This window comes from Eubalaena glacialis, chromosome 16 (assembly GCF_028564815.1).
Source record: "Eubalaena glacialis isolate mEubGla1 chromosome 16, mEubGla1.1.hap2.+ XY, whole genome shotgun sequence".
Lineage (NCBI taxonomy): Eukaryota > Metazoa > Chordata > Mammalia > Artiodactyla > Balaenidae > Eubalaena > Eubalaena glacialis.
The window spans coordinates 69,377,460-69,390,490 of NC_083731.1; the positions used below are offsets into that span (position 1 = coordinate 69,377,460).

General features: G+C 41.1%; 1 protein-coding gene across 1 annotated transcript in view; it reads right to left on the reverse strand.

The window, feature by feature from the left end:
• CPB2 (carboxypeptidase B2) overlaps positions 1-13,031 on the reverse strand; it is a 42,091-nt gene that overhangs the window by 19,537 nt on the left and 9,523 nt on the right. Inside the window, exons 3-6 of the mRNA XM_061170918.1 lie at positions 12,696-12,820; positions 11,081-11,189; positions 7,621-7,722; positions 5,208-5,312 (exon numbers count right to left, since the gene is read on the reverse strand). Of these exons, the coding sequence (XP_061026901.1) occupies positions 5,208-5,312; positions 7,621-7,722; positions 11,081-11,189; positions 12,696-12,820 (441 nt within the window). The remainder of the gene's footprint in view (positions 1-5,207; positions 5,313-7,620; positions 7,723-11,080; positions 11,190-12,695; positions 12,821-13,031) is intronic.

A 13,031-nucleotide genomic window follows, 5' to 3' on the forward strand; every position in this document is an offset into this window, starting at 1 on the left:
GGCAAACCTGTGCTTCCCTCAGGCATGTGGGGACTAAGGGTAGGGTTACATACACAGACATAGGAAACAAACTTACGGTTACCAAAGGGGAAATGAGGGGAGGGATAAATTAGGAGTTTGGGATTAACACATATACACTACTATATATAAAATAGATAGCCAGCAGGAAGCTACTGTAGAGCACAGGGAACTATACTCAATATTTTCTAATAATCTATGATGGAAAAGAATTTGAAAAAGAACATATATATATATATATATATATATATATATATATGAATCTATTTGCTGTACACCTGAAACTAACATAACACTGTAAATCAACTATCCTTCAATAAAAAAAGGCAGGGGTGGGGGACAGGGTTACATAGATACAGAGAAATCAAAGAAATGTTCTTAATTAACTTTGTAAAACATTACTTATAAAAATATTTTCAGATTTGACATTTATCCAGTTATTCATACTTCAAAAGTAGGCCATCTAGATATCTAATCATGTCACTGAAATAACGTAAATTTTAGAACTTTAGAAGCCTCGTAATTCTGACAGTATATCAACTGTTTAAAGACATGATTTTTTTTTTTTAGAAAGGTAATTTTAAATTTATTTATTTATGGCTGTGTTGGGTCTTCATTTCTGTGCGAGGGCTTTCTCTAGTTGCGGCAAGCGGGGGCCACTCTTCATCGCGGTGCGCGGGCCTCTCACTATCGCGGCCTCTCTTGTTGCGGAGCACAGGCTCCAGACGCGCAGGCTCAGTAGTTGTGGTGCACGGGCCTAGTTGCTCCGCGGCATGTGGGATCTTCCCAGACCAGGGCTCGAACCCGTGTCCCCTGCATTGGCAGGCAGATTCTCAACCACTGCGCCACCAGGAAAGCCCAAGACATGATTTTTTAAAATAACATTTTCAACCAAGTTGATCATGTTCATGGATCTAAATCTTTACTATTAATTTTTGATCTGTGTATCATGGGGCTCTCCAAGCATGTGTTATCTGGTGAGTTCTCACAGTATTCTATAAATATACTTACAGTTATGGTTTTATATCTAGTGAATGAATCACTCTTCATGAGGCTGGTCGCTACAGAAATTATGCCTGACACACAAAGACAATACATAAATACTTGTTGAAGGAATGACTCACCAGTAAGATAAGTAACATAATTGAAATCACTGTCTTACTTTTTAAAACAAAAGCAAAAAGCAAGAAGAAAGATGAGGACGGAGGGTGCCAGAGGAGAGCACAAGAGCAAGTGAGTACTTAGAAGGCAGGAGATAAAGGCTCGACTAATTCCTATCAGCTGGACCTGTGACAGATGATTACTCAGCTCTCTTTGCCTGGGGGATGCTGAGGCTTTGTCTTTCTTACAATCCTAGACAACAGCAACAATGCCTGCCAACAAATTAACCAATAACCATTCGACAGAGAATAAATTAGTACATTAAGGCATATAAGACACTACGAATGGAAGATTTTGAAATAAACTGTTTTTCTCATGACAATTAGAAATACAGCAAAGAGCTATCAGTCCCAGTTTCCTCCAATCTCTAAGTATGGATGGATAATTTAGACCTTCCCCAATGGCAAGAAAGTAGCCCAGTAGTAGGCACTGTTTAAGTTCTCTCTGGACCCCAGAGTTGTATTTCAGCCTGAACCTGCAGCATTAATTTAAATTTCAAATACAAGAAGTGGATGTTGAGCACTGATTATGTGGACCAAAAAATACACAGTTACGGGGAACCAAAAAAAAGTGACTTTAGAGATAATCATTGCCCTTAAAAAGCTAAGAAAAGTGTTAAGTTGGAAAGGAAAGAACAACAATTCAATGTTATAACAATTCAGTGTTATAAGAACCAAAAAAATTGACTTTAGAGATAATCATTGCCCTTAAAAAGCTAAGAAAAGTGTGAAGTTGGAAAGGAAAGAACAACAATTCAATGTTATAATAGTAAAATTGGGATGTGCACGGCGGCTCAGAAGAAGGCTGGTTAATTCTGTGGGGTGTTTGGGGTTGGAATTCCTAAAGGGCAGATCAAGGTAGCAAGAAATTCAGGATACGGGTGAAGGGTGGTTTGTGATGGGATTCATACTAGTTAGGGAAGGAAGAGATTCTTGGAAAGGATCTGATGAATTAGAAGGAAGCAGATATATCCAAGGACTGGAAATTTACTAAAGGGGGGAGGGGGGGGGAAGCATACATAGCAAGTGTGAGGAATGAGAGGAAATTCAGAAGTCAGTGTCTTCAGAGGCTCCCCCTGGCCTTCCTGGTCACTGTTCATGGTCATATTCTGGATCTAGGATCAGAGAGAGAATTCTTTCTGAGCTCCAGATAATGGCCATAGGAGAAATTTACTAAAACAGAGTTAAGGTTAGGTTTAGTCATGTAAAAGAGTTCAAGGAGCTGAGAAGATAATTTGTTAGATGAATCTCACATATGAACTTTTTTTTTTTTTTAGGTCAAGGTGAGTTTATTGTCCAAATAGCATAACCTAATTGCATCCAAAACCATTTTCAAATCTATCTTTAAGCTAGTCAGAAAAGCAGGTTATTATTTTTAAAAATCACTTAACACTGAACAGATAGGACCTCTGAAAAGGCAGCTTGACTATACCATGTCACCATCATGGCCAATACAACATTTTTTTCCCATACTTCCTAAAAACCTTCCGTGTATACTGATCATGTTACTTCAGCACTTGCTCGCATGCCGACCAAATAAATACCCACACCTCTTACAGAGTACATGGTGAGAGAATAAAATCGACTGGATATGGCATCACACTCATTTTAAAGCAAAAAAAAAATTATAGTAATAGTAAAAGAAAGTCCAAGACGAGAAACTGTAACACAGAGAGAGAGAGAGATCTGAGGTACATGGTAATGAACATAATGGAAAAAATCCAATGGCCCGGTGATCTGCCAGGGATTTCAGAGTAGGCCAGCAATTTAAAAAAAAAAAAAAAAAACAAAAACACGAGAACTTTTTTTTTTTTAAAGGATAGGCACCTGTCAAAATACACTGGCTACTGTAATGGCTACAGTCAGTAAGGCACTTTTTTTGCCCAAAGTAGGCTGCAGGCAAAGGGATAAATGTGGCAGCTCCAGCATGCGTGTGTATGTTTGCCGATGGCTTCTGGAAACCTAAGCCAAGAATCGGGTCTGACAAAAAGCCAAGTGGGATGAGGAAGCCATACACATACATCCTCTTGAATCTCCCGGCCCTATTTTGTACAAACGGGTGACAGGAACTGCCCCAAGCCCCCTGTGCTCCGTAGCTACGGAGCGCCTGCTGGCTGAAGACGCTCTCAGCACTAATTACTGTCTCAGCACTAATTTCCCTTTTAAAGCTGTTCTCAGGGTCGGACTGTCTCAAAGATAAACAAAGAGGAATCCTTTTGGCTTAGAAGCCAGCTGGCTTACTCAGATTTCCTCCCCATTCTTACCTCCCATTTCCACTCCACCAATAGTCTCTTCTTGAGCTAGAAAATCATTATTTGCATGAGCTAAGGTGCGAGTCTATTTCTTCTCCCAGCCCTGCCCCTTGTGGCCCGTGGAGGGAAAATTCCTCTGCCCTCTTTGAGAAAGTCATCCAATGCTGCTACCGTCCTAACCCGGCATTCCCGGGGCTCCCAGGGCAGCGTGGACATGGCCTTGGGGCCGGGCCGCAGCCCCTTCGGTAGGGAAGCCCCCGATGGCCGCAGCCCGGGTGGCGTCCCCTCGGAGCCACACGTGCCCGCCTCGGATGCTGAAGGAGGCTGAAGGGGGACCGGGCTGGGGGACGCAGGGGGCTGCTCGGTGGGGTGGGGCAGTTCCGGAGGACAGCGTCCTCGGACAGAAGCCCCTTCTCTCAGCCTGGGGCGGGGGCGGGGGGGGGCGTTCGGCTGAGGCATCGGTCCCCTGCCCCCGCCTGCAGGTTTCTCGGCTGTTAGGGACCCGCATCACATACGGACTTTTCATTCATTCAGAACCGTGGCAAGAGTTGGAGGAGAAAAAAGAACCTCATCGGCAATTTATCATATTTGTGGAATAACAAACTTAATCTTACAAAGATTCAGCAGATGGGTGGAGGGAGAGGGTAACATGTAACCGGAGGGAAGAGATGTCAGGGTAGGAGGGACGGCAGCTAGGGACAACTGTACCGACATGCATTAGAGTCCCTACGAACCGGAGTTTCTTCCCAGTCCTTTTCAGGTTCGGTTTGACAGAATGAAAAAGAAATATTCTTCCCCTCTCGCTTTGCATGTTTCTCTCTCCACTAAGTGCTGCCCCCTTCATTATCTAAAAAGAAACAAAACTATCCAGGTTGGGGAAGGTTCCAGATCATCAAATGGCTGTGTTTAGGGTCTGGCGGTTGGGAACTTTTCAGTAGGCTCGGGGATTCTGCATTTCCATTGGTGGGAAGAGAAGATGGTAAGGCAAATAAAGGTAAGTAGAGATTTATTTGTCCAGATAGATACAGAGACATTTGTGTGGCTACAGAGACGACAAAAACCATTATCAGAAGGACACATACTTGAAGTTATTTTTCCGGTGGCAATAGCTCTTTGTATGAATCAGTGTAGAGGACATATATGCCCATTTTATAGGATCTGAAGCATAATTTTTACGGTTTTCATTTATTATAGAGGTTTACAGTCATTATAATTTTTACTTTTATGGTGTACTCTTTGTCTCATATATGGATTTTTTGATGCCAAGGCCGCCTTCGGGGACAAAATTCCCTATTATGATATATGGGAAAATACGATCTGCTCTGTAATGTTGCTTTATGTTCAATTTCTAAGGGCAGAATATGGCAAAAGATATCTGCATAATTCAAATCAAAAGAAAAAAATTCATTGGTACTCAATTCCGATAATTGCTTCAGTTCTTTCTTTTACTTAGGAAACATACCACAACGGCATACTATTTCTTAATTATGTTCCGGTGTTTAGCACCAGCCAGAAATGTAGAAAGGATAAGACAGACAATCTTTAGCGTAATTTAAATGCTTAAAGTCTTGGTTCTCAAACTTAACATGCATAAAAGTCACCTGAGAAGATTGTGAAGATTGTAGATTCCCAAGTCTCACCTCCAGACATTTTAAGTCACGAATTCTAGGATGTGACCTGGGAAAATGCATGTAATAAACAGGCCAGTTGATTCTGATGCAAGTGGTCTTAGGCCACATATCGGGAAACTCTGGCTTAAGAGAATGTGAATACTTACAGAGCCTATGAACCACAAGCAGAAAGCAGGAGAGATCCACTCTCTGGCATGGATTCCACAGTCAATCCACATGGCATTTTTGGCCCTTTGTTCTTTTCTAGAAACCTGCACAGAGAAAATAAAAAAACAGTACTAAGAGGCTTCAGGATAATAACTTCCATATATATAGTGCTTCTACTTAATCCTTTCAGCAAATCCATGAAATACACATTATTCTCTGCATTCCTCTGAGAATTCTCAAGGGAAATTAAAAGCTGGTGTGATTAAAGGATAATAGCTAAGGTCACATAGCTAGTGAGGGTTGGGACTGAGGTCTGAAGCCAGGACTCGATTTAAAACTCTTTTTTCTTTAACTTTTATTTTTTTAAATGTTTAAAATTTTTTATTGAAGTATGGTTGATTTAGTCTTGTGTAAAGCTCTTTTTATTCCCTCACAATCCCCTTGCGATACCAGAGCTGCATGAGGTGGGTGTAGAAGTAGACACCAGAGAACTAGTGTTTCAGGCCATACCTTCACACTCTAGTTAGAATTAAGTGGTTATGTGTTGGGTGCGCAGCTTTCTGTGGGAGAGGTGGGACAGAGAAAGGCTTGGGAGAGGGAAGCCAGTGGTCCAAGATAAACTTGGATTCCCTCACCATTTTCCCCGGGTGCACACTCTTAATGTGTAGATTATTTCCCTATTTCACACAAAAATAAGCACACATCTAGGTTCACACCAATTTATTACCAACAGGTCTGGGGACAGAGGCCTCATTCTGATTTACCACCTGGGGGACTAGTGGAGCTTCCAGCTTTCTGGAATAAGAACTCCCAACCTTTCCTCCATGATAGGCTTTGATGTCTTTAGAAGAATTCTCAAAAACACCTCCAAACAAAATGAATCGTAATTCATTTGCTTTTAAACATTAGTTAGACACACATTTTAGAGTATGGAGGGAAGGGAGAAGAGTGTTGCAAAATCAAACAAATGTGTGGGGTTGGAATTCCAAAACAAGAAAAGGAGAGAGTTCGATTTCTAAATTGCCATCTACGCCACTCAGGGAGGGTCTTCTTAACTAACCCGGAGCTAGTGATATCCAATAAGAAGGCAAGTGAGAAAGTCAAATGGCCTTGGCCACAAAGGGTCAAATTGTACAAAGAGGAGAACGACCCAGCGGATTTAATCTACTCAGTGTAAAAGAAAATCCTGAGTTGTCTGCACTAGTTGCCTTACTCGACCTTCTGTTTAACTGTGCTGAGCAAATTCTCTTGGTGCCGGTCCTGACCCTGGGAAGATGGAGGAATCCCAGAGACTCACGTGATGTGCACATCCTTTGTTGAGTACGATTGGGAGTGATGCATGCGGAAAGCATGGTTTTCCGACATGTACATTAGGTCCCGGAAACACAAGTTCCAAAGAGGACACACAACACGGCTGAAAGTAAATGGCATGGGTGGGTAGGCCATGACTACATGGATCCAGTCTGGTTGACCAACTCGGCTGCCAAGAGGACCCAATTTTCCTACGTCTGCCTTGAGTTTGCACTGCAAGTTCTTGTCAGAACAGATGAAAACCCAGAAATCCTGAGTCAAAATCTTATCTTTGGATGATCGAAGAGGCCCACCTATCACAATTTAGATAATGTTGGGAAACTATGTATAAATTAAATGTTCCTAAATCGGATGTATTTTTCCAATGATTAAATTTTTTCCAGAGCTTCTTTTTAATTTATTTTATTTTATTTTTTATTTTTTTTTCTTTAGGGGAAAGAGTGGTTAAAAAAACAGAACTGCAAAATTAGAAATTAACAGGCAGGAATTAGTTTGGTTTCATGGCTCCCAATATTCTTCCTGCGGCCACATTCACTGACTTTACTAAGGCCAATTTATTCAACTGAAAATAAAGAACCAGACAGGTGGTGACTGAAGCAAAAGCTATCATATCAGCCGTGCTGCCCAAAATCCCAGCATTGCCCTGGTTCCTATCCTTTCCTAAGTTTTGCTGTTCAACTCTTTCTTTGGTTCTAAAAACTGTATCAATGTCAATATTTGTTCAATCACAGATTCCCCTACTCTTTTTTTTTTTGCCTAAGTCAGTTAGTCGGAGGTGGTGGTGTTAATAAAACAGGATTTGAAATTTAATCTAGACCACTCCCCTCATTTTATGAAGGTAGGCATTAAAGCCCAGGAAGGTTAAATGGCTTATCTATATCACAGAGTTGATACTCTTAGACCAACACTACATTAGTAAAGGAAAAACATTTAAAGGTAATAACCAATCTCTAAATAGCTGGATATTAAAGTTGAGGAACACTTATAATACACATATTTCCAGAACTCAAAAAAAAAAAAAATCCAAGTAATAACAAGCACTGCTGGAGAATTAACACATCCCCCAAAGTTGAAAGGTCAACGACTCTTCCCACAACATACCTTTAAAACATAAAGTGGGTACTTCTCATATGAGGATCCAATGTGGATTTTTTCAACCATATCAGGATACCACTCAGTCATAACTTCTATCCAAGAATAGATCTATCAGAGCAGAAACCAGCAGTCACAGAGCAAGTTCAAAGCATTTTCCTGACAAAGGAAACAGACCACTTCTTCGAGGAAGGGCAATCCCTCGAAAACACTTGTATGTGGAGAGAATGAGGAACGAAAACACTTGAGGCAGGGTGTTTCTTCTGCTGTTTAGAAAAATCAATAAAGCTAAAGTTTTGAAAAATATCAAGGTTTAGGGAAAAAGTACTAAGAAACTTACGACAAAGTAGGAAAAGATAATCTTCAAAGCAGCGCTCCTTAAGTTATTTTTAAAGGCTCATCACATTGAATCCCTGCCTCTGTGTATGAAATCCTCTTTACCATTCAAGAGTTCATTTCTATATGAGATTTTTTTTTAAATATTCACTTTTCAAGAGTAACCTAAGGAAGTTCTGGGCACTGTCTTTGAACAGGATCAATCGAGGTGCCATTATTTCTTACTGAAGACCTGTGGACTCACAACAAAATCTGTGAAATGATGAGAAGCAAAGGGGAAAACAATCTGGAGAAAAAAAAACTTCTCTTCTACCCAGGGAAGGAGTTTGATTCTGGACCTCTCTCCTGGGTGGAAGTCTAGTGGCCTGTGATTCTGTCAAGATTATAATAGAAAGAAAAAACAAAAATTTCTGGGTCTGACTTTAGGCTAGTGCCCACCTGAAAGCAGGCATTGAATGATGGAGCCTGGCCATGTTTTAATGTAGACCAACTTCTCAGGGGCCATTTTTAAACTTTTACACCTTCTGCAGTGGGAATGACCAACCCATGGCCTTATCTCTGGGAACTTTTCTAGAGGTAATTTCAAATAGCAATCCTAGCTGATGGGAACGGGAGCACCATTTACCCTTGGATCCTCTTAGAGGAACATAACTAGGGTGAGTGGTGTGTGGGAGTGGTTGTCTCGTGCCGAGAGTTCAGATGCTCCTGGAAGGCCTACCTGCTGCCAAGTACCACTGCTGTCAGTGTCTGAGGTGCCGGAAATTTAACCATCAGGGATCTCCTCACTGGGCCTCTGTTTACTGTGTTACTCCTTTAAGGCATGCATACACCTGAGAGAACTACTACATCAAACTATTTTGTGTTACAGCATTGATGGTTCAGTAGATTTCCTCCAACAGGGAGGCTGTGTTATATAAAGGCAGCTTTACGGAAAACTTTATTCATTTCACAATCTGCGGTAATGATGGTCACATCCTTTGAATAACTCTCTTCTTTTGCCATTTGTTTTAAGTGATGTTTTTCAGTCATTTGTTTTTCTCCCCTGCAGGGGATCACTTAAAATTTCCTAGTGAGAGTCAATGACAAAAGAAACCCCTCTTGCCCCTCAAGCGAACGTGTGGTGAGGACTGAAGGAGAGATCAGTGTTGAAGGGGAAGAAAGGACTTGGCAGGATTTCCGGGGAGCAAGATTGCCATGGTTCCTACAAACCTCTTAGAAAGGATTGGGCGTGGGAGCGAGGAGAGGTCCAAACTGTTTTCTGGAACGTCATTGTAATGAGATGAATTGTGTTCCCCCTCAAATTCATATGTTGAAGCCTTAACCTCCAGTACCTTAGCATGTGACTGCATTTGGAGATAGGGCCTTTAAAGAGGTAATTAAGTTGAAATGAGGCTGTTGGTGTGGACCCTAATCCAACCTGACTGGTGTTCTTATAAGAAGTGGAGATTAGCATGGACAGAGAGACGCCAGGGATGTGCACACACACAGAAATGGCCGTGTGAGGACACAGCAAGGAGGTAGCCATCTGCAGGTCAAGGAGAGAGGCCTCAGAAGAAACCAGCCCTGCTGACACCTTGACCTTGGACTTCCAGCCTCCAGAACTGTGAGAGAGTAAACTTCTGTTGTTTAAGCCACTCAGTATATGTCATTTTGTTATGACCGACTAATAACAGTGTATGGCAAACTGATACTTTTTTCCTCCCATGTCTTTCCAACTCTTTCCTGGGATGAGGGTAAGAAAAAAATAAGCCCTTTGAACAAAGTATTTAAAATATACCAGAAAAAAAAATTTTTTTAATGTTCATATCCTTTATTTATTTATTTAGGCTACACCGTGCGGCTTGTAGGATATTAGTTCCGCAGCCAGGGATTGAATGTGGGTCCTCGGCAGTGAAAGCACAGAGTCCTAACCACTGGACTGCCAGGGAATTCCCAGAAAAATATTTTTAAATACCTCTGTTTAAGGCATTCCACTCTTTCCACCAAACCCAACACAGCATTGACACAGTTAGGTTCTCCATTTGCAAACTGTGCCTACCCAGCCTCTCCACTCTGGACCTCAAGTTTACTCATGCAGGGCTGATGTAGGAGGCTGGAGGGAGGTGGTCTAGGTAGAATAGACAGAGGCAAGGTAGGAGAGAGAAAGGAGAGGGCTGCAATTTTAAGATCCCCGTCAACCAGCCAGGTACATCGATTCTAGAAGCACACTGAGTTCTGGTTTAACTAACTGGAAAAGGACAGATGCTTTTGAAGATTCAATAGAAAACTTTCTTATTACTTAAGCCTTAGATGTCTTAAAAATATGGATATGGCTCTTAACAGTTTCTGGGCACCTAGCCAAAGATGATAAAAATACTTATATTAAGGAATATAGCAGCAGACTCCTATGAAAGACTAGAAGGTATCAAGGGATTTGTACTACTTGGAGTATATTATATTGAAAAGAAAGTGCTCCAAGGGGTTCAACTAACAAATATGGGGAAATGGCTCTTAGAGTATGATGCGAAAGCTTACTGAGGCCAACTGAACGTGGATATCTTGCTTAGGTTCCCTCTAGAAAAATCAGAACCTATAAGTACTAATAGGAAAAAAACCCATTTCTTAAATATTAAAACACAGGCATTATCAACATTATTATTATTACTATTATTATTTAAATAGGTTCCTTCTGAGAGGAATAAAATGCACTTAAACACTTTATTGCGTACTAAATATAAGTGACTAAATGCCTTTAATTCAGTGAGATAATATGGCGATTATTCAGTAAGAGTACAATTAGGATAATGGTCTAAGGAGACATGATTAATTGGACTGTTAATTTTTTTGTGGCAGTGTCAATAGAAAGGCCCTATTTTCAATTTCCTGTTGTTCCTTAGAATGCAGTGTTACTCCTAACAGAGATACTCTTAGCTATGGACAAACAGGCTGCTTAGAGGCAATTTCCAAAATATGACACAATCTTCCCAGGGAAGATATCTACAAAAGGATGAATTACTTCTGTATAATCAACCTAATTGTGATTTTTTTTTCACCCTCTTCCACCAATTATGATTCTCTAATAATTTCCCATGGCTGAAATGGCAACGCTCGTTAAACGAAAATAGGAATTTTCAAGAGAAACGTGACAGCTTACCTCATTTAGTGAGTGATACTGTTCATAGTAGGAGGAGGAGGCCCGGGGGCTGATGGTGTCATTGGAAGTCTGCTGCCGGATAAGATCTTCCACATTTTCCAACAAGACCCTGGGTTATGAAACAGGGCGTGAGCTGGTTTCCAAAGAGGGCTCTGATTTTCCTGCATGGCCCATTGCAGGCACAACAGGTGAGCAAGGGGGAAAAGTAACTAAGAAATCTAATAAGCACAAGGTGAAAACACCACCAGCTAACATTATGATAAGCTGAAATACACAAGCCCTCTGGGTAAAGCCTCATGGGCATTGGAGGGATAGTGGCTCCTATGGGGTATGTTTTCAGGGCCTCCAAAATCTCACCCCTTCTCCAACATTATGAACATTTCTCGAATGTGACTCATTAGTGTGTTTTAGGTGAACATACAGGTTAATGGACAATGTTTTTCAATCCAGAGGAACACTGTATTATTCTGTTTTCAGTTAAGGACCGAGGAGAAGCAGAAAGCCTTTTCTTTTTATTTTTCCCTGTGAGTCACTGACCTACACCAGATGCATGTATAGGTATATATACGCATGTATAGGTTCTGCAAGGCCAAAGTTGGTCAAATCTCTAGAGAAATAAGAGCACAGGAATAGGGAAGGTACAGGAAAGTGATCTCATTTAATTTCTCTTGCAAAGGATCACACAGTTAACTAGGCACAAACATCTTAATTAAGACAGACTGAAGCCATTCTGTCACCTGGGATGAACAATTGAAAGTTAGCTGTCATTCTAATAAAGCTTTCTTTACTTTTACTTAGGTCAGGGGCTAAAAGCCAAGGCTTTGACATCAGAAAGGTCTGAGTATGACTCCTAGCTCTGCCACATTCTAGCTGGCTGACCTTGAGAAATTCCTTTGAAAATCTGAAAATTTTTTTCATACACACAATGAGGATAGTATTTACCTCACAGGATTAAATAAAGATTAAATGATACAATGTATAGAAAGGCTCAGCACCTTTCCTGGAAGGCAGAAAACACCAATAACATATTATTAATAATAATCATAGTGTATTATCCAAAGGTTGCCCATTGATACACAGAAGAGAGCATGGCCTCCAGGAAGTGTCAGGGCAGCAGAGGGACACTGGCACTTGGGCAATGGATACAGAAAGGAGACTCCAAAAGGAAGAAGGCATGAACTCTGAACAGAAATCATACCTAATGCAAATTTTAGTTTAGGGCCAGACATTCCAGAATGTTCACTGACCTTGTGAAGGAAGCAAAATCTCCTTCAGCAGCTGCTTTTTCAAGAGATACCACAAAGCCTACTAAAGTGAATGACAATTTTGCTCCCCGAGTCCAGGCACAGAGTAGAGGAACTATAAGAAGGAAGGAACCGGGAGGAACGGTAAGAGTCCTTTTCAGATAAGGGACCAAGGTCACAAGAGGTAAACCGCTTGTCCAGGGTCACAGAGCTAGCCCCTTGGGCTTCATCACCAATCCGTTCCAGAGATTTCCATGTTGCCATGTTTAATGTAAGTATTTATTTTTCCAGGAAGCAATGACACCATCCACTAGTAAAATGCATCATAGGTGCTTAGAATAGCTGCTCAGTAAATATGGAATCATGCCTACCTGAACGGAATTCTGCTCTCATTTAAATGGGCTTTCACGTTGCTTACATCAGACGCATTCACAAAAAAATGGACTTCTTTTCCCTTCGCAATAAATTCAGCTGTTACTGGCTGCCAGAGGACAATCTGCAGTTTCAAGGGGGAAAATTGATAAAAACAAAGACAGTTTTTCACATCATTCTCATCTGTAGCTAAAGCCATAAAAGGGTTTTTATAAGGGAAATAAAAAAGACTTTCCTGGTCACTGGTCCCCATTTACACATGTGGTAGTGTAAACATTTCTTTTACAGGGGGCTTGTTTTATTCTTTTCTGTAACCCCAGTAGCTAAAGAGGGCC